We start from the raw sequence: 24,000 nt of genomic DNA on the forward strand, positions 1-24,000 counted from the left end.
ATTCATTCGAGCCGTTGTTGTTTTGTAGCGGGCAGCGTTCTTCTGTGTGTTGATGATGCTCATTATTCTGACGTGATTTTCTTTCAATAGGAGGATCGAGCGTCTCTCTCTCAACCGAGACACACACTCGCAGATGAGAGAGAACTGTGGGAGGAGATGGAAGGAAAGAGGGAGGTGTGTGTGTGTGTGTGTGTGTGTGTGTGTGCGTGCGTGCGTGCGCCGCGCGCGCTGCACAGTGTGCGCGTGTATGTATGTGTATACATGTGCGTATGTGTATGTGTATATGACATACAAAAAACAGTTTTGATTCTACAGACGCTCCTAAAAAAGAAGGGGGGAGGGAAAGGAAGACAAGTGTAGATTTGTTTTAATAGCCTAATGTAAAGATGCATGGGGTGTTGATTCTATTTGTTCCAAATGTGTTCCTGTACAGTGTATAAAATGACACAATGTGACATAGTTCTGTTAAACACAATGATGTACCCCCACCAACTGTATACTGTAAATGCTCCCCATTTTCAACAGTTTTTATTTTTTGACACTTGCTTTGGCAATGTAAACGTATGTTTTCTCATGCCAATAAAGCTCCTTTGAATTGAAAATTGAAATTGAATTTGATTCTACAAATTGGCCTGGTTGTATCTCTCTATAAACCGTCTGTTAAAACACACACATGATGTGCAGAGGTTTAATTACCTCACAAAACATGGGCTGCGAATGTCGTGTCAAGAAAGGAACATTTAAAGTCTTCAGAAATATAACTGACACGGTAATAGCCTATAATTGGTCCCTTAATGAACCCCAGTGGACAAAAACGTCGAAAGAGACAGAACATGCGTGAAGAGAGAGCAGTACGGGGGGGTGATGTTCATTATACATTTAGGTCTACATTTCATACAGTTGTGAACTTGTGATGTAGGCCTAGGCTAGGCTACTACTAAATAAAAGTAATTGGGCAGAAACAATGGAATCATAGTGACAATCTTATTTTGTGCATTGCTGATGTATGAAATCTAATTATTTGCTCCCATTATAGACAGATAATAACCAGACTATCGCATTCCATTCCCTCTGCTTTCCAGATATTTCAATCCCCAGTCAGACTGTCTGTCACACACAAATCCGACATGGACCCATCTCATTATGGTAACTGGCTGTGGCCAGGGCACGATGTTAGAGTGCCCTCTAGTGGACATGGGGGACAGTGCATGATGAAATCCCAGCACTATTAATTACATTACTAGACAATCAAATCAGAGGGACTCTGATTTAGTCAAAATATTTATTAAATATCTTAAATAACATGAAGGCTCTCGACTCCCTAGCCAAACGTAAAACTAACCTATAAAAATGCCTGTCCTCAAAATACAGTGAAGATAGTTGAATTCATTGAACACCTTGATAGTAGAATCCTGACCTACCTTCCCCTCTGTAAATATACCATGTGATTCTTATTCCAATATGTTGCATTTGTATTGTATTATGTATTACTGATGTACAATGACTTGACAATGAGTCTTTTTGTGTTATTTTAGCGTAACCTCTCTGACTGTACTACCTATGCTGTTACTAATCATGTCAATAAAGTATTCAATCAATTAAAATCCTTAGAATGAATGTATTTAAAAAACAAGCATTACAACATAGTTATTAACAAATGACAGTACCTGTTACACTGGAGAAGTTCAGATGTATTATGGCTCACATAATAACAAACCTTAAGTAAAAAAAATCCAAGGCATCCTGATATATTTTTGTTCACCTACACATACATTGTGTCAGACTAGAGTGTAAGTGAGCAGAAAATGATTTATTTTCATATTTTGTAACTGTACAATGTTGTAAATCTGGATTGATCTGATGTCACATGGTTTTACTGTCTGGAGGTAAAAAAAGAAAAATCTACAGCGGTTGAAGGAATCCTTTTAAGCTACATTCCGGAACTTATGTTAATGAATAAAACACCTTAACCAATCTGTATGGTATATGTATGGTAATGCAATATAACTAGCACATTTGCAGTGGCTGATACTCAAGAGACATTTAGACTCTGGTGTTGGGCAGGACACCTAATGTTGACAATGTCAATACAGTTGATCTGAAACAGACTGTGTACTAGATTGGACACTAGATTCCATCTTTATTGTAATCTGTTGCAATTATCTCTATCCGTCAGGAGAGGGAGACAATAGACATAAAATGTCCATTGTAAAAGATTTACTGATTTACAGATCCATCTCAGAAAATTAGAATATTGTGTAAAAAAGCATCGCAGATGCCATAGAACCCCAAATCATAACTGGCAGCGGAAACTTCCCACTGAACTTCAAGCAACTCTTGACTTCAGGAGGTTGACATTTCTCTATTATAAATCCTTGTTTTGAGTGGTCTTCTGTAATATTGTAATATTTTGAAATATGGACTTTTGATCTTCATGAAAACCTTTTAACAAAAAAGGTTTGAAATAATTCACTGAATGTGCAAAGTATCTAGTAGAATATATGAAAGTTTCAAAAAAATATATAAAAGTTTCAAGAAAATATACTTTTACACAATATTCTATTATTTTAGATGGATCTGTATATGGTCAAAAACCTGTGTCCTGAAGGTAGCCTCTCACTCACACGCATACATAAAAAAAAAAAAAAAGACAAAAAAAAAAGGAGGAAAGAAACACGCATGCACACTACTATCTGAGGCCGAGCTTCTTCTTCTCTCTCTGCTTCTTGCGGACCACCTCCATGTTGCGATCTTTCCACATGCTCTTCCTCAGTTTGATGGGCCGGCTCCCCACATATTTCCCTGGACAGACAGACAGATAGACAGTCATTTATACTCAAAGTAATTATTCTATAAAAAATCAAGATGTGAGTTTGTGTGGAAAAATATGCTTATCACCCAAAAGCTGTGAAATCACTGTTGGATAAACATACACGCACACACAAACACTCACACATAAAACTCTGTTCTCTCTGGTTATGCCTAGGGAAGGCCAACGGTTAACCGTTACCGTTTAAACGATAAGAAATTGGTTACCGGTAAGCACTAACGGTTAATGGTGACCGATAAAAAAAAAGGAAAAAAAAAGGGCAGGGGCTCAAGACCCCTTTGTCTATGTGTGCACGTGCCTGGCGAAAGCCGCATCACAATCACATTACAGACTTTTTATTTCAATCCCACTGTTTCTTAGCAAAAACAAATTTCTTTTAGAAAACATTTGTATTCTTGTTTCTCCTAGTTTCATTGTTTTTAATGTGTAAATATGGCAATTTATTATGGGGAAAAACAGGTGTATTTTCCTTTTTTAAATCGCTAAAATAGCGCATTTTTGAACACGTCCTTAACGGTTAACGGTTAATTAACCGATAAGGCCTTACGGTCATTGGTTAAGAAAAATAATCTCCATTTGGCCATCCCTAGTTATGCCAAATGCAATATGGGCATAGTGGGCAAGTGCAACAGGGTTTCCTGCAGCGCTTTATTGGCCAAGCGGGCCACCCAGCCTAAAATCTGTAGCACCCAGCCTAGAATCCTCCTAAACGTGCAAAACAAACTATACTTTTGCGTTTGTTTAAGCAACTTCTCCTCCTATGTTGAGGGCAAAAATAAGAATTAAAATTAAGGGAATTCATTTAATCTAATTAATGAATCTAAGATTTAAGAATTAAAGAGTCCCCCCCCCCCCCCCCTAGCCTACCACCTGGACTTTTCCTACAGGGAATCCTGGGCAATACACTATATGATATGATATGATAGGATTCCCCGGGGTCGCCCCTTACTTTATATCTTTTATTTTTATAGTTTAATAATCAAAAATTTTCAGGAATTGTATAATCTCCATTTGGCCATCCCTCGTTATGCCAAATGCAATATGGGCATAGTGGGCAAGTGCAACAGGGTTTCCTGCAGCGCTTTATTGGCCAAGCGGGCCACCCAGCCTAAAATCTGTAGCACCCAGCCTAGAATCCTCCTAAACGTGCAAAACAAACTATACTTTTGCGTTTGTGTTTGTTTAAGCAACTTCTCCTCCTATGTTGAGGGCAAAAATAAGAATTAAAATTAAGGGAATTCATTTAATCTAATTAATGAATCTAAGATTTAAGAATTAAAGAGTCCCCCCCCCCCCCCCCTAGCCTACCACCTGGACTTTTCCTACAGGGAATCCTGGGCAATACACTATATGATATGATATGATAGGATAGGATTCCCCGGGGTCGCCCCTTACTTTATATCTTTTATTTTTATAGTTTAATAATAAAGAATTTTCAGGAATTGTATGCATTATGTTTTTTTTTTCTTGACAGCAGACTATGAACGAACTACGAACAGACTAACAGTTGATGGTCAGTGTTTCTTTCTTTGTTGATGCTGCCATTTGTTTGTGGATGCACTACACAAATCTTCACATCTTGCCTCAGGACACCTCGACACAGTGCCGGGGCCGGGAATCGAACCTGCCTTTCCCAGGTGACAACTCTCTATCTGACTTGTTATAGAAAGCTTTGCCTTCAGCCACGCAGTAATAATTATTTCTCACCGTTCATCTCTCTCATGGCTCTGACGTAGTCGTTGGGATCTTTAAAGCTCACAAAGCCATAACCTTTAGTCTTCCCGGTACGCTTGTCTCTCACCACCTGGAAGTAATAACAACATATGGAATAAAGCAAAATTGTTAGGCCTCATCCTAATCTGCGATTTGTCACAGCATGAAAAGAGACACACACACACACGCACGCACGCACGCGCGCACGCGCGCACGCTCTGTTTCCTGAACAATTAACACAGTATGTAACATTATAATGTTTAGTTATTATCATAATATCCATGTTGCTGTTTTTTTCTATTTTTTTTTGGTAAAAAGAAAAATATTAATTACAGTCTTATTATCTGGGACCATTCATGTTTATGGAAGCTGCTTCTGAATCTGAACATACACATGATATACTACAGAAGGACAGGACCGCAATGGAAACACACCCTCAGGGCTTTTTTTAGTTATCTTTCTAGAATTCCTTGCGTAATTCTAATTTCTGTACAGTTTACAATTAAGTATTCAATCATCAATCAATCAATATTCTATTGCTAGTTGGACCACTTCAAATACTCTTTGTTCTTAAATAAAACAACTAATAACCAGAAATGGTACCTTAGCTTTGAGGAATGAGGGATATCGACTGAACGCTCTGGCGAGGATGTCATCATTTACCTCATTACCCAGGTCACCACAGAATATACGGAAATCATCTGCACAGACACACACAAGTATAGACAGAGAATATGTTTTCAATAACATGTTAATATATTGCTATATAGTGTACAGCATATCGTTTCTGCCAGGCAGAAACTGTGTAACTCCATATTTCAACTTTTTATGATTTCTTTTGTGAATGAATGCCTTACTTCGTCATACAAGAGTGTTTCACGAAAGTAGTGGAAATAGCTACCGGTATCTATTTTCACTATTTAAAAATAATAATAAAAAAGGAACTGTTTTGGACAAGGTTTCCACCCAACAGCAACAATATACAGTATAAGAAAGTATAGTGGGCACTGATAGGCCATTATGTATTATTATTATGTATCGACACCAGTGCTGTGTTCTACCTGTCACGCGGGTATACGGAATATGCTGTGAAGATTTATTTTGTTGAAAAAAAACGTATGCCCTTGTGAACCTTTCAAAGTAGTGTATCTGATAGGCATTATGCACTGGCGTATGCGCTGGCCACACGAATAACCGCGGATCATAGATTATAATATGCCCTAAAAAAAAAAAAAGTCTAGAACACACCACAGATCGACACTGACAGTTGGAAAGTTGAGAGGGAGAGAATGTATAAGAGACAGTCGGAAAGCTAAGAGGGAGACAGTGTAGGAAAGAGACAGTAGAAAAGCTAGGAGCGAAACAGTATAGGAGGCAGTAGGAAAGCTGAGAGAGACAGTAGGAAAGCTGAGAAGGACACAGTGTAGGAGAGACAGTCATATCCAGTGAGTATATTTTACCAGAGTCCCATTCCAGTAAACTCTGGTCCTCCCAGGCCGTTCCAGCTGCAGTACGAATACACTTCTTCGCCTTCTCCCCCTTCCCTTTCTTTTTCTCCTCTGCAGCGGCTTCCGTGGGCTGCTGGACCCAAGCAAAGAATACGCAACAAGACCAGTTTTCAGTGCTTTTACATTAGATGTATTATTATGGAAAGCAGTGGGACATTGGAAGTAATGTTGTTCTTTGGTAAAGATACTTCATACAAACATATTAGATTCAATGTTAGTGTGTACTGTATATTACGCAGTGAGAGCTTGGTCCTGGATTTGTGAACGTGTGTGTGTACTGTACCTCGGTGGGAGCTGGTCCAGGATCAGGCATACTGGGTCCTATAACAGCGCTGTTGTCTTCAGCCTCTTTCTTCTCCAACAGACCTGCTGCCATGACTGCAGCCTGCTGCTCTGCTACTCGAGCTGCCAACTCCTCCTGAAAACACACACACACGCACGCACGCACAGTTTAAAGACAGTTTTAAACCTAACATTCTTCACTTGTGTTTTCTCTACACAATACAATGTCAAAACCTTAAACATAATAGAAGACAGTGAAAAAACTCCTCATTACACATTTAATTACAGATTAAATGACCGCTTACTGATATTTTGAGCATTATTTTGGAAAAAAGCCTATAAATATGTGAAACGTGCACTACACCATGTAATCTGAAAACTCGCCTCTTCAAACTCCACCTTGGCCTGTAGCACTTGCCCTAGCCTTGACGACCATTCAGTCTTGTGATCATAGAAATTAGACAGATGCCAGGTCCATTTCTTCACCTGGCATCCTATAGTTTCAATGTACATATTACTTATATTTTGATATTATGTTTAGACTGATTATAGGTTCTTGGTTAAACCATGATTCTAGATTACTGAGGCAAAACACTGTCTCTATGCGTTTGATTACATTACATGTTCACCTAGCTAGCAGGAAATTGCTCTGGATTAAGACTTAAGACTGTCTGCTAAATGCCTAAATTGTAAATTGTATACAATGATATACCCTATCCGACAACCTGTGCCTACTGTCTGCAGTGATCTGCCTTAATTTGCATAGACCAGATCATGAATATCATATCAACATCAAGGACAGATCTGGGTGTTTAAATCTGGATAAGTCACACATACTGAATGTTCTGCTGCTATTTATGTTTTTATGTCTGCTGATGTCATTGTCTTCCACAGAGCCAGGGGCCACACATGCACTAATGGAGGGCTGATACGGAGAGACACTGATCATTTTGGACGACATTTGCCAATCAATTTTGGCAAATGATTTAATCTCTCCCCATTTAAAGATACAAAGAATATCTTCAACGTTCAACGTGTTAACACTTAACACTGAATGTTTCTTATCATTCATCAAAATGATACCTGCACTGTGTTCACCACAGAACAGATTGTGTGATGGAACTTCAAGTTCTCAGCCTATCAAGGAATTTGAACCAGTGATCCTGCACAGAGGTGTGTGTGTGTGTGCGTGCGTGCGTGCGTGCGTGCGTGCGTGCGTGCGTGCGTGCGTGCGTGCGTGCGTGTGTGCGCGCGCGTGCGTGCATGCTTTACCATCCTAGCTTGTCTCTGAGCCCGGATGTCAGGTCTTTTGGGTCCAGCGGCTGGGGCAGGGGGGGCAGAGTAGACAGTTGGCGCTGCCTGGATGATTGAGGGGGTGGGTTTGACAGGGGGCTGCGGGGCGACTGGTCTAGTAGGCTGAGCCGACACCATGGGAGCCATTTCATTAACCTGCAACATAGTAAGACAAAGAGCGGTAAGTTGTAGAGTGAGCGAGAGTCACGAGCGTGAGATTTACAGAAGATGGGAGTCACTGAGTTAATGAGTGAGAAAAGGGTGAGTTACAGAGTGAAACAGAAGTGTGAGTTACAGAGTGAAAGAGAGGAATGTGTTACTGTGTAAAATATAATTGAGTTACAGAGTGAAAGAGGATTGAGCTTCAGAGTGAAAAAGGTGTGAGTTACAGAGAGAAAGATTGATGTTACAGAACAAGAGGGTGATCATCACACAGACAGAGACATGCCACTACAGGTGCAGACACTTCAAAAACATGGCAACATGGCAGAGTGGTACGACTCTGGACCTTGCGCTTTAAAGCTGGGGAACACAAAATAGTGTGCAAAGGAGGAGCACATCATGCCAAAGGGAGGAGCACATGCCAGGCCCTCAGTACCATAGGCAAACAATGGCTATGCCGTCAACCTCTCTCTAGAACAGTGTTAGTGATTTAGTCTTAGTCTTTTGAATAACACACATTAAGTCTTAAATCTAGTCTTCTGAAATGTTTTATTCTAGTCTAGTCGACTAAATATCAAAATCCTTAAGTCTTTTAATTAGCAAATGTAACACTGCTCTAGAAATGTGTGCGTGGCTGATAGTGAAGAGTCCGTTACCGAGCAGGAGACAGTAATAGAGAAGGAGGAGTATCCAGAGGGAGTGAAAGGAAAGGAGTTTCCAAACTGACCCGGGGTGCTGTGTTCATGTGTGGATGCTGTGGGTGCTGTGGATGCTGTGGATGCTGTGGATGCTGTGGATGCTGGGCCTGCGGCATGGCCTGAGGAGCTGCCTGGGGAGGACCATGACCATGGGGGCCATGGCCATGACCATGGCCCTGCATGTGAGGGGGCATCATCATAGGAGGGGGCGGGGGTGGACGAGGGAGAGGGGGGGCCATCATTCCTTGCGGCGGGGGGCCACGCATCATTGGCATTCTCGGACCACCTGCAGACACACACACACACACACACACACATAGATGCATGCATCATACAAAATTATACACACACACACACACATCAGCCTGTGTGTACAATAGTAATGCGTAGGTTACGCATTACTCAAGTGTGGAAAGAGTCCGTCCTAAAAATCGTATTTGAGAAACAAATCGCATTTCGCTGCATATTGAACAAAGCCTTACGCGTTGGAAGATTTTCCTGATCATCCATGAGTACTTTTAGTCAACAAAACAAATCATTTAATTACTTGCTGACCGTACAACAAAATAAAACAAACAATTTCAGTGATTTTCATGTAGATCTATTATTTCTCCAATCCTATGCACTTCTTATTTCACCGGTTCGCAATGGACTATTGAGCATAAATATTATCTGATCATTCGTGTTAACACGTACATTCAATAGGCCTAGTTCTATTCGGTTTCAACTACAGGACTAAATGCTAAGCAAATATGTTTTAAGAATATATAGTAAGAGAATTAGCAAAGTACATTAGTCGTAGCACACTTTGAGGCACTATAATCTAGTAAATTAAGCCTAGTATAGCCTACAAAACTTTAAAGCTATGTTTATGAGCCGGGAAAGGCATCATGAGCCTGGCCTAGAAACAGCAATAAAAGCAGAGCTGCAGAGCTGACATCTGTAGGAAAACCATTGGATTGTGACCTTACCAGGTCTCTGCAGGATGTGGGGGACGAAGGCTGGTCTCATCATGGGCGGAGGGGGGCGAACAGGGGGGACTGTTGGAGGGACAGACAGACATAGTCTCATGCTTAATTTATGCTATATTATTTTCAATTTCCATATAAAATTCACACTCAAATTCAACTTAATAACTCAGATTTATATAGTGCTTTTCTAAGTACAGTGTGGGTTTTATTTCATTACATTCTCACCCTTGAAAACTAAAATAAAAATAAGAAATAGGTAAATAATTCATATCTGGTGATTTCAGTTCATCTCAGAGGCAACGTTTCTAGTTTTCGCATTGCATTTTATGTTAGTTTACGAAAATGTCTTCGATGATGATAATAACACTGATACTTTGTTTAGGAACCTGTTATCAAAAGGTGTCAACTTAATATTTCACCATCATCATTTCTATATCAATATAAAAGTTCTATCTGAACAGTTCTGTAATATTCTGCAGTTCACCTTGCATTGCTGTTCTGTATTGCAGCTTTAACCAATCATTCATTGCGACCGTAAGGTCGCAGTTTAGTATCAAAACCTCCACCGGCCGTCCGTCACGTCCGTCACGTCACACGTCACACCTTTGCCCTGCTCATATCTGGGCTCGTTTGTGTATTGTATGACATCACGCCACATCATCAGCTGAGGACTGTGTGATGTCATCATATCTCCATATATGGAGACATAAGTTGCTCATGCCCAAATATGGGCTGGTGAGGTCAGACTTAGTGTGATGCGTAGGTTATCTCCATATATGGAGATTCAACTTCAATGAGTAACCATGGCAAATCACACCGTACACAAATGACCCTTATATAAGACCGGCATTATCTACCGACAGCTGCTATAAGCCAACCCTGGCGATAAGGTCTGAGTCGAAGAAATGCTTCTTTCCTGGCAAGAATTGCCCCTTTATACTGTAGGGCTCGTTTGTGTATTGTATGACATCACGCCACATCATCGGCTGAGGACTGTGTGATGTCATCATATCTCCATATGGAGACATAAGTTGCTCATGCCCAAATATGGGCTGGTGAGGTCAGACTTAGTGTGATGCGTAGGTTATCTCCATATATGGAGATTCAACTTCAATGAGTAACCATGGCAAATCACACCGTACACAAATGACCCTTATATAAGACCGGCATTATCTACCGACAGCTGCTATAAGCCAACCCTGGCGATAAGGTCTGAGTCGAAGAAATGCTTCTTTCCTGGCAAGAATTGCCCCTTTATACTGTAGGGCTCGTTTGTGTATTGTATGACATCACACCACATCATCGGCTGAGGACTGTGTGATGTCATCATATCTCCATATATGGATACATAAGTTGCTCATGCCCAAATATGGGCTGGTGAGGTCAGACTTAGTGTGATGCGTAGGTTATCTCCATATATGGAGATTCAACTTCAATGAGTAACCATGGCAAACTGTCAACTGCCCGTATGTCTTGATAATTGGTAAAACAAACTTTTGGCCTATTTGTGGAGATAAGCGACCAACGATTAGGGAGTCTTACTGGTATGAGGTTATCGGTCGATTCATCTTTTCAAATGTATGTGTGTGTGTGTGTGTGTGTGTGTGACTGTGTGTGTGTGTGTGTGTGTGTGTGTGTGTGTGTGTGTGTGTGTGTGTGTGTGTGTGTGTGTGTGTGTGTGTGTGTGTGTGTGTGTTACTGTCACCTGGTCCAACAAATGCAGGAGGTGGAGGCCCAACAAATGTAGCTGCTCTAGCGTCCAATGTCTGCTGGACCTGAAAGAGAGAGAGAAGCCGTTGGTCTAAGCCAGGGTTCCCCAATTAGTTTTCCCCAAGGGCCGAATTATGTCTATGGTACCAAGCCGAGGGCCACAGCATTGCAGGGGACGACGGTGGCGTTCCCGCTACTCCAGCGACAGTTCAGATATCGTCGTTGTCGGGTGAAAATCTTGAATGTCCAAATTTATTATTGCATTTATTATTTTAAAAACGATTTAAACTAGTGAAAACAGCCGATCTACAAGCACACAACGCGAGGCGTTGTGTGCTTGTAGATCTGCTGTTTTCACTACTTTTGTGAGACGGCCTTGAATGATGAAGCAGGGCTTTACTTTGCGAAAGAACGTACAAACTTGGAGATACGAGGTTTCAACCTGACAACGACGATATACGTGTTGTTGCTGCTCTTATACCACCATTATTACTGGGGTTGGTGGGGGCCTGACAGTAGCCCCCCGTGGGCCGCAAATGGCCCGCGGGACGCCTATTGGGGAACCCTGGTCTAAGCGGTCCTGTCTAGGATGGTTGTTGAACATATAATTCCATACATGGACCGTGGACACCAACCTGTCTGTAGGTGTTGGTTCCTATGATGGCTCGGATCACTGGTAAAGTGGGCACCGGTGGGACAGCCAGAGGCATCGGCACGCCGTCCATCCCAGCAGGAGCACCACCTGCTGCCACCGCTACGGGACCGCCAAGAACCTCCTGCTCAAACCTACACCACAGAGAGAGAGAGACGTTAGACCAGTGTTTCTCAACCACTGTGCCTGTGGACCTTCGGTGTGCCCCTGAGAAGGGTCAAGTGTGCCCCTTGAAACATGCTTGAAAGCCAGTATTGTATATATCATTTTAAAAATGATTTAAACTAGTGAAAACAGCTGATCTACAAGCACACAATGCCTCATGGTGTAACGTTACATCACGATTTGAACGGTTTGTTAACACAAATGCTGGGGGCTTATTGTGTTTTCTGGCACATAGGCTACAAGAGGTCAAATTTACAATCAGAACCTGTGGTCCTCTACAAGGACTTGTGTTCGACAAAATGTTTGCCTTCGTAGCACATGATATGGGACCAGTGCATACAATCATGGTTTGGATCCAGCATTTTAGTCTGCACCGGAGGTTGGAATAACTCTTAATTCATCAATGACATAATGTAAATGTCACTTTTCTTTTGTATCGTGACAGTACTAGTCTAGGGACACACTTTGGCTTGAAGCAGGGTTTTGGCTTTATTTTATTTCATGTCTTGTACTTACAGAGCCATCTCAGCCTCCATCTCCTTCAGACGCTCCTCTCCAATCTTCAGCGCCATGCTGAAAAAACACAGAAAGGATACAGGAGTCCCTTCAAACAGATACACTCTACTTGTAAATATGGGGTCCTCGTTTATAACTGAACATAAAACCATTTTTGTAACATTCCTGCTAAACAGAAGTGCTTGTGATACATAAAGTCACTGTGACAGTGCTGTTTCAATGTAGTGGGTCCCGGGACACACAGTTGGTCATCTGAATTAGTCCCAGGGAAATGTAATGAGTCCCCAAAAAAGTGCGACACCTGGCATACAAAAATAAAATAATATACTAACAGACAAAAGATAAATACCTTTTTCTGACTGCATAGTACTGATTAAAGAATAGCTACACATACCTTTTTCTAACTGCATAGTACTGATTAAAGAAAAGCTACACATTTGTCAGGCTGAAGGGTAACAGTACTCTTTTCAAATAGGTCATTTAGAAATAAATATTCAAGTCCTATTTGTTTGTTCTTGACCCTATATTCCTGCACGGTATTCACTTACGATTACTAAATTAGTTGGCAACTAATTGAATAATCGATTTGATTACGATTAATTGATGAACGTTGCAGCCCTACTACATACTAGCCACAATCGACACAGATTCTGCAGTATTTTTTATATCTGGAATTTAGAGGTGCAATAGTATTACCAACCCTTGACAGCCCATACATCCAAACTATCTGACCTAACAACGTTAAACTCATCAACATTGCAGCTGTCCGTAAAGCTTGAATTATCCTCGTTCTACCGCCAAAGTTTGTTTCATAAAATTCCACCATAGACATGTTATGTGCTACTTTCGGGCAATAAATTCCATACAAGTGATTATTTTGGAGTTAAGAAGCGCTCGTTTTCAATAGCTGCAGTGCTGCCTCCTGCATTTTGTGCAATTTCGAAAAAGGTGGTATGAAGGACCGTTGAGTGATTTCCCACGAGCACTTGCAAACTCGAACACATCATTTGGAAAAGTTACACTTGGAATTTCTTGACAGAAAGCACCTCATAAAATTCTTATGCAGATAGAAAAAAGATAATTCAAGCTTTCTGTACAGCTGCAAAGCAGGATGAATGGTTTGGTACTGCAACTCTAGATTCCAGATATTAAAAATAGAATCTATCTTGCTTGTGGCTATCTACATACAAGGAGTTTATGCGTGTCTTTGATAGTGTAGCCTAAATAATATCACACCACAGCAAACCACATTTCCATGACTGCTGATCTGATCTGAAAACCATTGATTTGGTTGGTTTAGGTTGAAAAGGAATCTATTTTAATACTTTAGAGTTATGCAGAGTGCAAGAAACCACCAGTTGCTCCATGGGTATATGCCTCACAAAAACACATTAACCTAAAACACATAAAAAGTGGTGTTTTAATTCATCTAATCCTGATTGGAGTGAAATTTTAACTCTTTTGTGTTAGAGATAGAGACAAAAGTGTTATCATATACTCAACTCATTCAAAGACCATTATGCACTCAAATGCAGAAACAAAACATTCACAGATACTTCAGTCTCATAGAAGTTTCATAGATTGAGAAAAATAAATGTTTTAACCGGCACATGGCCCCTAATCATATTAGGTCAATATTTGGCAAATTAGATCTACAAGCTTGAAGTTAAAGGACAACTCCGCCCTAAATCACTTCTAGGCTCATTTTCCTACTTATATTGATCCAAAATTACTGTCCATGGGGTCTATTAGGCACAAATGCTTCTGTTGTCCAGTTTCCCCAGCAGCTCTCATAGCATAGAGTGGAGCCTATAAGCCTATCGCTTTTACACTATTTGTTGTGGTCAAAAGTGATTTTATTTTTCATGAATGTGTTACTAGTTGTCATTACAACACTAGTAACATTACAACTAGTAACTTAGGTCGTGGAGGATTAGATGAACGTTTTTTTGATTGATTGAAGAATTTATTAGAAGTTTGCAATAGAAAAAAGTACAGTTTCATGACAGTACAAATCACTGGTACAAGGTCAACTAAAAGGAGATCCTAGAAAGCCGAGGCTTATTTCCACAGGAACCACACTTTAAGTATCTCATATAACATTGAAAGACAGACGGATAGAACATAGTTAACCACGTTAACCACTCACTCAAGCCGTATTCAAAACACAAAAATAAAACATTTTGCCTTTGACATGCCCAAATTAATGTGGTTAAACACTCATGTCCTTCTGAAGGCCTAAACATCAACAACACCTCCAATGCATGATTAGCTTTCTTCTCCGTTAGCTTTACTAGCTAGTTCTTCACTTCTTCACTGTACTGTCCTTTCAAGGGTAAATTCCTGTAATCGCAACGGATGAGATGTGGTTGCAGTGAGTGAGAGTGAACCGTTAATGCGAAGAAGAAACGAATAAAAACAAAATAATCTTACTTTAAAGTGCGATACTTTCACCAGCCTTTGCTTCTTTCTGGACGTTTGCTCAACAACAGGAATGCTTCACACAAATATCGTATTTTACTTCCGGCGCATGTCGCACAACTCTGACGTCATATCCACTCCATCAGGAATTCAATCGTTTTATTTTCTAATTGATTGATTGATTGAAGAATTTATTAGAAGTTTGCAATAGAAAAAAGAACAGTTTCATGAAACAGGAACCACACTTTACGTATCGCATATAACATTGAAAGACAGACGGATAGAACATAGTAAAAGCATTAAAAGCATAACATCAAATACAAAGGCAGAAAAAAGGGTGAGGGGGAGCATGGGGGCTTAGTCTATTTACAACTTGTAAATTACAAGTCACGGGTAGCAGCCGCCTGAAGGTGACTTTTCATACCGATTTTGGCACCCTATAGCAGGTAAAAATAATATCATACAAAATAACAACATATTTCAAGTGTAAGGACACACACAAGAATGTATTGGAAAATGCTATTTATTATAATGTATTGTGTTGATACTTAAAAACTGTTTTTTTGGTTGTTGTTTTTTTTGAGCGGTGGTCACAACGCTCCTATACGTGGCCGTGTGTGTGGGTCTGTCTGTCTGTCTGTCTCCGTGTCTGTCTGTCTGTAGCCTGCAGTAACCTTTTCTGACCACACATGTTAAGGGAGGGGCGCTGTTGCACACACACACACACACACACACACACACACACACACACACACACACACACTAGTTGAAGCTCAATGTTACAGATCTGGATAAACGTACCTTTAAACCTTTTTCACATAGAATAAATAACCAATCTTTGTACAGAAAAAAAAACTATAGGCCTATAGCCTAGAAGAAGATCATAATCTCGTAGGGGAGAGCGGGGTAAACTGAGACACCGGGTAAACTGAGACGCTCCATTTATCTTGGCAATGGAACACATTTGTGGTCATGTGACCATTATATTTTCAAGCCCCTTGAATTTCCCACTTATCATGAAAAGAGAGACCTGATAGTGCTGTAGAAAACATCCTTTTTTCACAAAAATGTTCTTGCTGTCAACATAATCAGCTGTTGTGTCAAAGCAAATTGATGCAGGGAGAACATTTTATATCATACATGTTGATGAACTACCAATTTATAAATCCATGTGATAGATGCTAGCTGAAGATTACCCTGAATTGATAAAAATATCCCTTTTCCCAAAATGTGGCTGTGGGGTAAAGTGAGACAATTGCTTCGGGGTAAAGTGAGACACTATCTCACATTATCCCAACATGAAAGACAGGGAGAAAGCTGTAAAAACCTGATTAAAGGGTGTACCAAACTAGTCTCAGTTGATTCTTATGTATTTTCCCCTGTAGAATCCATTTTTGATATGTCTTTGTATTGTGCATAATTAATGAGATAATTAGCATATTTGACTACATTTGACTAAATATGCGAATTATTTCATTAGTTATGCACAATACAACAATATACTTTGCAGAAATAGATTCTACAGGAAAAATTACTTGCCTCTGATCAACTGAGGAAAGTTTGGTAAACCCTTCTATCAATTTTTTATAGGGTTTTTAGTTTTTTCCTTCTGCCCATGTGTCACATTATTTGACACATGGGTGGAAATGACAGGACAAAGCCTATTAAAAGAATGTCTGCTATGTACATTTTTGTATTGCGCATATTTAACCCGGTTAACCGGGTTTTTGTGTTTTTATGATAGTTTTAAAGTGAAAAAAGTGATCACTTTACCCCGTTGATTTCTCTGGTCTGTCTCAGTTTACCCCGGTCCTGGGGTAAACTGAGACACAAGACCACTTTTTTTAAAACAATCATATTTTCTCTGCCTTTTGTCTTGAATATGTTCTGATATCTTCCATTGTTAGGAAACAAACATCCCAAATTACTGGGAAATGTGTAAATTTTTACTGATATATCTTTTAGTTCGCCTAGAGGGGAGCAAATGTAAAAAGTGTCTCAGTTTACCCCGCTCTCCCCTATGATTCTTTTGGGCATGACATTAAACGAAAACATTTCTGGTCCACGTTACACTGATGGAACTAGATGCGCGCGCAGGTCGGTACCAAAATTAGCCAATGAAACCAGTGCTCCCCAAAACAACAGGTTTGGGGATTGGTGGGAATTGATTACATGATACAGTCACCTGTGCATTTAGTCTCAATGTTTGTAAACAAGAAACGGGTCTATGGGCGGGTTTCTGGTCCACGTTACACTGATAAAACTAGATTTTCTCTGTTTATAAACGATCTACCTGATGTATGTAAAGATGTACATATTCAGATGTACGCAGATGATGCTGTTATACTGACTCATGGAAAGAGCTATGCAGAGGTGTCAACGGTTTTAACTTCTGTTCTGACCAGCGTTCAGGACTGGCTTACAGACTCATGCCTGCTCCTGAATGCAAAAAAGACGGTCTGCATGGCTTTTTCCAAAAGACCAGTTGTGATGGAGTCATCAAATGTGTTTCTGGGTGGAGAGGAACTTGAACTTGTGTCAGAGTTCAAGTACCTCGGGGTCATGTTAGACTCAACCCTAACCTTTAAAAAACATGTAAAAAAGGTTACAAACACGATCAAGTTCAACCTTCAGAACTTTAAACAAATTACACCTTTTTTGGCAGTTAGTGCTGCTAAATCGTATCTCCAATGCATGATCCTATCACACATTGAGTACTGTTTCACAAACTGGTCTTGCGCAGGTATAACGACTCTCAAACCCATTGAACAGCTATATAAGAGTGCGCTTAAGGTATTCGATAGGAAACCCCACTCATATCACCATTGTAATATTCTTCAGAGGTACCGTTTTTTGAGTTTCGCTAATTTTAAGGTTTTTAAACAGGTCAGTATCATATATAAGACCCTAAATGGTCTATGCCCACCTCCCCTAAAGGAATTCATAAAAAGGAAGCCTGATAGAGGACTCAATACTAGAGCAATCACTAGAGGGGATTGCGAAGTACCGTACCGGGTAACCGCTTTTGGAAAAAACACCCTCTCAGTGCAGGGATGTACAATCTGGAATGACCTACCTCTAACAATAAGAGACTGTTTGTCATTTCCATCCTTCAAGTTCAATCTAAAAAAATGGTTAGTTGACAATCAAACCTGTGACCATGTATAGTTCTAAGAGTACAGCTCATGCCATGTACGTATATTTTTAACTATCCTTTTTTAATGTAGGGTACTGTTAGTAATATGTGTTGTTTTGTTGTTTTTTTCTTGGTTCAGGAAAAATAGTATTTGTATGTATGTTCTTAGGCGCCCTCTCCTAATGTAGGGTTACTGTTTGTTGGTATGTATTGTTTTGTCTTCATGTGGGGACTACGGATGAAATTTAGCATTCTTGCTAATTCCGGCTTATTTACATTGCATTCATGTAGTGTTCATTAATATGCATTGTCCCGTCTAAATAAACAAATAAAGTAAAGTAAAGTAAAGATGCGTGCGCAGGGTCCGTACCAAAATTAGCCAATGAAACCATGCCCCAAAACAACAGGTTTGGGGATTGGTGGGAATTGATTACATGATACAGTCAGCTGTGCATTTAGTCTCAATGTTTGTAAACAAGAAACCCGTCTATGGCAGATTTACAAGCTCACAATGTTGTGCGCTTGTAAATTGGCTATGTATGGGCCTTAAAGGAGGACTTTGCCACTTTTCAACCCATCTTCATATAATAGGTCCTCACTAATGTTCATAATAAAATAGCAAAAAAAAAAAAAATCTACTCGGTCCAAGTCTCTTAGGCTGGACTCACACAGCTGCGTGAAACATCTTCTCCGTATCGGCTGAGAATGGCCACTGGGGGCGCCGTACTAATGCATTGTCAATGGAAGGTTGTTTGGTTTTTTGTCGTTGCCGTGTCTCAAGCTCAACCGCAGCCTGTCTTTTGGCCAAGGCTGGACTCACACAGCTGCGTGAAACATCTTCTCCGTATCGGCTGAGAATGGCCACTGGGGGCGCCGTACTAATGCATTGTCAATGGAAGGTTGTTTGGTTTTTTGTCGTTGCCGTGTCTCTAGCTCAACCGCAGCCTGTACGCTCTTGAAGAGACACGGCAACGACAAAACACCAAACAACCTTCCATTGAGAATGCATTAGTACAGCGCCCCCAGTGGCCATTCTCAGACGATAAGGAGAAGATGTTTCACGCATATGTCTGTGGTGCGCCCAAGAGACACGGCAACGACAAAACACCAAACAACCTTCCATTGACAATGCATTAGTACGGCGCCCCCAGTGGCCATTCTCAGCCGATACGGAGAAGATGTTTCACGCAGCTGTGTGTGGGACGCCTTAGGAGAGCTGTGGGAAGTTCAGAAATCCATCGTCTTGTGACATCATCATTTTCCCCCCAAAAAAATTTATCAATATTTTTGAAAAAAATATTTCGATTTCCTTTAACATTGCAACTTTTCAGGAGTAGAAAGCCTGCATTTTCTATTAGCTTGGATTCCCAATCGATGATGTCACAAGACGATGGGTTTCTGACCTGCCCACAACCCTCCAATGAGAAAAAAAAAGAAAAAGAAAAGAAAAGCTATTTTTTAGTGAGGAGTCGGACCAATTATATGAAGATAGGTTGAAAAGTGGTGAAGTACTCCTTTAAGTGATTAATTACAGGGAATTCCCTCTTCACTGAACAAGGAATTTAACTGCACTACAGTACTGTAGCCTTGGCTTGCATGCCAGTATGAGAGTATCTTGCTGCACAAGTCTTCTCCATCCATGTTAAATATTTAACCTGCTGCTGATCTGGCCACAAAATAAACTGCACATTTGCCTAAAATAACATACCCAAGTAGCCACCCTCCAATGTCAAGGGGTTGACCAGCTGAATCCAAGTGAAAGCTTTTGTACAAATATATTGTGATCACTGTTGATCTTGCCATCCGGGAGAAGCAGCTCTCATCCTGCTGGTTGTACCATGTTTGATGTTTATTCTCTTCCATCCATCGGTTAACTGTTTATTCTCTGCAATTAAAATGTTCTCTGTGTGGATTAGCTGAGAAAACCACACTAATCTTCCCCACCCATGTGAGTGTTGCACTCTCGGTTTTGACAAGGATCTGTCATTGCCTGAATGAAGCCTTTGTATCACCTGATTAATTGATTGATCTCATTTCAACACGAGGCAATAGAATTCACTGAAAAGCACAACCTAAAACACCTGCGGACCACTTTGGAAATACAATAGGCCTACATGCAAGTGTTTTTACTAAAAACAAACAAACATAGCTATAACACAAGGACACATTTAACTGATACAGACCCTCAATTTCACTTGAACTCAAAACCAACTAGAAAGGTGCAATTCTGGGAAATTTCAAGTGTGCTTGCAATGATGCAAGTCGCGAGGAATCCAATGGGAAATGAAATCAGTCTGTTTCAATCATGTTTACCCACATTTATTGCTACCACAAGTTCATCATTAGCTTTTCCCACATAGTATCCTTCACAGTTTTTGTTTTTTTTGTCCTTTGTTTGGGTTTTATAGCAGTATGTATGGGCCCACCCAGCAAAACCCTGAATGTAAAAATTTGAGTATTAGTTCAAAAGAGACTATTTTCGTTTTGTCGCCTGATGAAGTTCGGAGCGAGCCCTCCCAACCTCAGGCTGTAGGCTACTATAACAACTCCATTGAAAGTGTTCTGTCAGGCTGGGCACCAGCACCACTCGCAAATGCGTAGCAGGATGTGGGCTCCCCTCACACCAGGAGCTGTCTTGCACAACAGTGCAGTGCTCAGAAGAGCACTGCTTCTATCCACCTGTTTCCGCGAGAATACTGGAGCATTATCTGCGAGACACTTCCGGTTCACAGCAGACATACAAGCTCGCATCGCGTCGCAGATGCAACCATTGTGAGCTTGTAGATTACTCTCGGCTGCGGCGCCGGAAATGCCGCATGCCTTCTGCGCAATGCACGATGGGATGTTGGAAAGTTGTGGATAGTTTCTTCATCTTTTTTGGGGGGACGGCGTGTTGTTTAAGGGATGAGTCGCATTCAACTTATTCCTGACAGATCCAGACCATACTGAATAACTGCTACAGTAGCTATTGCATAACGTCTTCATACTGGATTGGGTTTAAGATGTACAGGTCATGATGTACAGGTCATGTGCATTTGTTGCTCCAAAGAGGATGATACGATCTCCCATCATGCAAAAGCACATCTCAGTCATTGAATCCTGGCCTTTCCCCTTGAGCTGAACCTTCCTCCAAGAGAAGGTCTCTGGATTGAATTTCCACAGATCGTTGTTGTAGCTACCATTGTAGACAAAGGCTGAATGATCACAGCGCACTTCTGGAAGAAGTTTTATACAGTATAAGGCATCTTCAGCCAGCTGGTCTCTGTGTCAAACACTCGGATGGAGTTCTGGTAGTACCCTTTACCCCACCCTAACTTCACCCCCAAATACAAAAATCTTTGCCTCTATGATGTTGGCAGAGTGGTGTGAAACAGGGGGAGAAGTGCCTCTGGTGTCAATTAGAGACCAGACCATTGTAGTGGTGTCCAACATGTGGATGTAATTAGTGTATACAGTCAGCTGGATCCATCATAGGACCTACAGATCGTACCGCGTTCCTGCTGTCTCATATCTGCTGTACTTGTCCTTGTCTTCCAGAGAGACATGAACCATGGGAGGCAAACTGAGCAAGAAGAAGAGCCCCCGAGAGCAAAGCATCCAAGGGAAACAAGGATGAATCCGCTGCCAACAAGTCATTCTGTACATATGGTACGTCATATAATCTGGGAAGCCATTCAGTAAAAAAACAAACTAAAAAGATTATTACTTGCGCCAGTGTAGTGCGCAAGTACTACTTTCGGTGCCGTCTGTTTCTGATTGACAGTATAAAAGCAGGGCCTTTAGCCAATGAGGGAGCACCGTTCTTGGTCGACAAGTGTGACCTAAATAACAAGGCGCAAGTTGGCACCTCGCAGAGTGCGTACCGGTACCCACGTACCGGTACATACAGAGCAGCACTGAACGTAGTACTTACGCGCTCTGCTGGCGCACAAGTGCGCCATATATGGCCACAAGTGCACACGTGGCAAGTTGGCACCTCAACAGAGTGCAGTCTAGTTATAATTCTTTTGGACTTTCGTAATCCTCCGCCATAGGGGAGCCACATGTGTAACCCAAGTTCCACATGATTCAATTTTGGGGGAAGATATGGCTTTAGCACTTTTGCTAAATTGTGTTGCTTTCATCGCTGTGTCATCCAAAAATTGTTCCCCATTGTTTACCATTGCTATAGGCAACTATGAACTGAACTTGTCCACAATGTTACAATACCGGTGAGTCACCTATGGTGTATTGTGATTTTTGGCACAGCACCGAATGCCACTTTACAATTTGCAATGCGGTTACTTGGAACCAGCTGTTGTGTAAAGTGTGATATCATTCTCATTCATCAACATCTGAACCTGATTGTTATTGTAAAGAGCATCGCCTGACTGTCACTGTAATAACTAACACACCATTCTTCTATATGCATTTCAATCATCCAGAACCACCTGTTAATTCTTTGTCACACTATCTTTACATTACCCTATATTCTCTCTCCCTTTCTCCCTTCCTCTCACCCCTACTTCCCTCACCCCCTCTCTCTCCCCCTCCTAAATTACATCATCTCTCCACCTCCCTCTCCCTCTAATATAAGCCTCCAACCATCCTGTCACTCTGTTCATCTCATCAAACTTGGGAGCAGGTACAGTAAGCCTATAATTGTTGATGGTGATAATAGTGGTGGCGACAACTGGAACAGTTGTAATGGATCGGAGAACCCTTAAAGTGGTTATTTATTGATTGAGCGACAGTGGGAGGTGGTAGTTTTATAACAGACAATGTTTTTGACACTGGGTAAGTGCTTACAGTAATGAAATTAACTCGTAAATAGCACCACTAGCAAGGCTAGTCCACAAGGCGCAAGCTGGTATAAAAGGACTGTGTCATTTCTAGTTACCACTTGGATATTGGGGTCCTCTTTTGCGGTAGTTCCAGATTTTTAAATTAAAACATTTTATTTTACTTTTATTTTTCCGTCAAAGGTATTTCTTGAGAGTTTTTCCTCACCCGAATTAAGGGCAGGGGGTGTCATTTGTTTACTTTTTCAAATGTGGATATGTAGCTCTTTCTGAGTCTAGGGCTACATAAACAATGACAAATGATAATGTTAGTTTGACAATTTGAAGTAATTTGAATCACCGTCTGTCTGTCTGTCTGTCTGTCTGTCTGTCTGTCTGTCTGTCTGTCTGTCTGTCTGTCTGTCTGTCTGTATCGCTTTCTGCTCATATCCCAGCCATGGGCACAAGGCCTCTCCTACTGTGTGTTGCTGCTGCAACACTGTTGGCAGGTACAAAATGACCTTTATTGATATTTCATACTGTCTATCATGCTGTAAATGTACTAACATTTCTTTTTACATGGCACTTGAATGCTCTATTATTCTGATTGGTTAATTAAGGCATTCTATAATTTCTCGATAGGAGACCACTGCTATGACCCTACAGTATGTTTCTGAAGGCGAGGAATAGACAATCAGTAACAACAGAATCTTGATTCATATTTGATCAGGAGTGCCTAGTTTGATATTTTTGACAAGAGTTCTGCAAGCATGCATCTGTGTTACAATCGATAGACCTCAGCTCATTTAGATAATCTAACAGACTATCTTCTTGAGCAGAAGCAATGAACTACATTTAAATGAACGATGATAATGATTTTCTTTGGCTAGTAGCTGTGTAGTAAATTAACAGCGAGGTGGTAATTATTGAGAAGTAAACCTTTTCAGGGTGATTCAAGACTGTCCCTCAAGACTGTCTGGGTTTATTTCTCAAGAATGACAAGCTTACCTCAATATTCAATTTCCCTTACATTATAGCTTAAATATACCCTCTCCTCTCCTCTCCTGCAGCGTGTCAGAGTTGCTCTGTCGGTAGAGAGTTCATCACAACATTTCTTCCAAACTTCCAAGGCAAATTGAGAGATCATAAACTCCAGCTGGTGCTAACTGCCCAGGGTTCTGAA

General features: G+C 40.8%; 1 protein-coding gene across 2 annotated transcripts; it reads right to left on the bottom strand.

The window, feature by feature from the left end:
* Positions 1 to 1,743: 1,743 nt before the first annotated feature.
* On the bottom strand, positions 1,744 to 15,001 carry rbm42 (RNA binding motif protein 42). Of its 2 annotated transcripts, none has more exons than XM_080748088.1 (12): positions 14,934 to 15,001; positions 12,501 to 12,557; positions 11,803 to 11,953; positions 11,163 to 11,232; positions 9,458 to 9,526; positions 8,516 to 8,772; positions 7,606 to 7,782; positions 6,335 to 6,469; positions 6,004 to 6,121; positions 5,147 to 5,244; positions 4,538 to 4,634; positions 1,744 to 2,802 (listed from the first exon to the last, which is right to left on the bottom strand). In XM_080748088.1, exons 2-12 carry the CDS (start codon positions 12,554 to 12,556, stop codon positions 2,690 to 2,692), a joined length of 1,341 nt encoding a protein of 446 aa, XP_080604214.1. In that variant the 5' UTR covers position 12,557; positions 14,934 to 15,001; the 3' UTR covers positions 1,744 to 2,689. The 2 variants fall into 2 exon arrangements, with proteins under 2 accessions (XP_080604214.1, XP_080604213.1); XM_080748087.1 differs by having other exon boundaries at positions 6,004 to 6,124.
* Positions 15,002 to 24,000: the final 8,999 nt, after the last annotated feature.

This window comes from Nannobrachium achirus (genome assembly GCF_963921795.1).
Source record: "Nannobrachium achirus genome assembly, chromosome: 2".
NCBI classification, from domain to species: Eukaryota; Metazoa; Chordata; class Actinopteri; order Myctophiformes; family Myctophidae; genus Nannobrachium; species Nannobrachium achirus.

What these genes read in the sequence shown, in the direction of transcription:
- rbm42 (XM_080748087.1), bottom strand. Translation starts at nt 12,556, where the DNA reads ATGGCGCTGAAGATTGGAGAGGAGCGTCTGAAGGAGATGGAGGCTGAG. An exon ending in TTTACTGGAATGGGACTCTG is followed by an intron (nt 5,245 to 6,003) that starts GTAAAATATACT and finishes GTGTCTGTGCAG; the next exon opens with ATGATTTCCGTATATTCTGT. An exon ending in CCTCATTCCTCAAAGCTAAG is followed by an intron (nt 4,635 to 5,146) that starts GTACCATTTCTG and finishes TATTACTTCCAG; the next exon opens with GTGGTGAGAGACAAGCGTAC.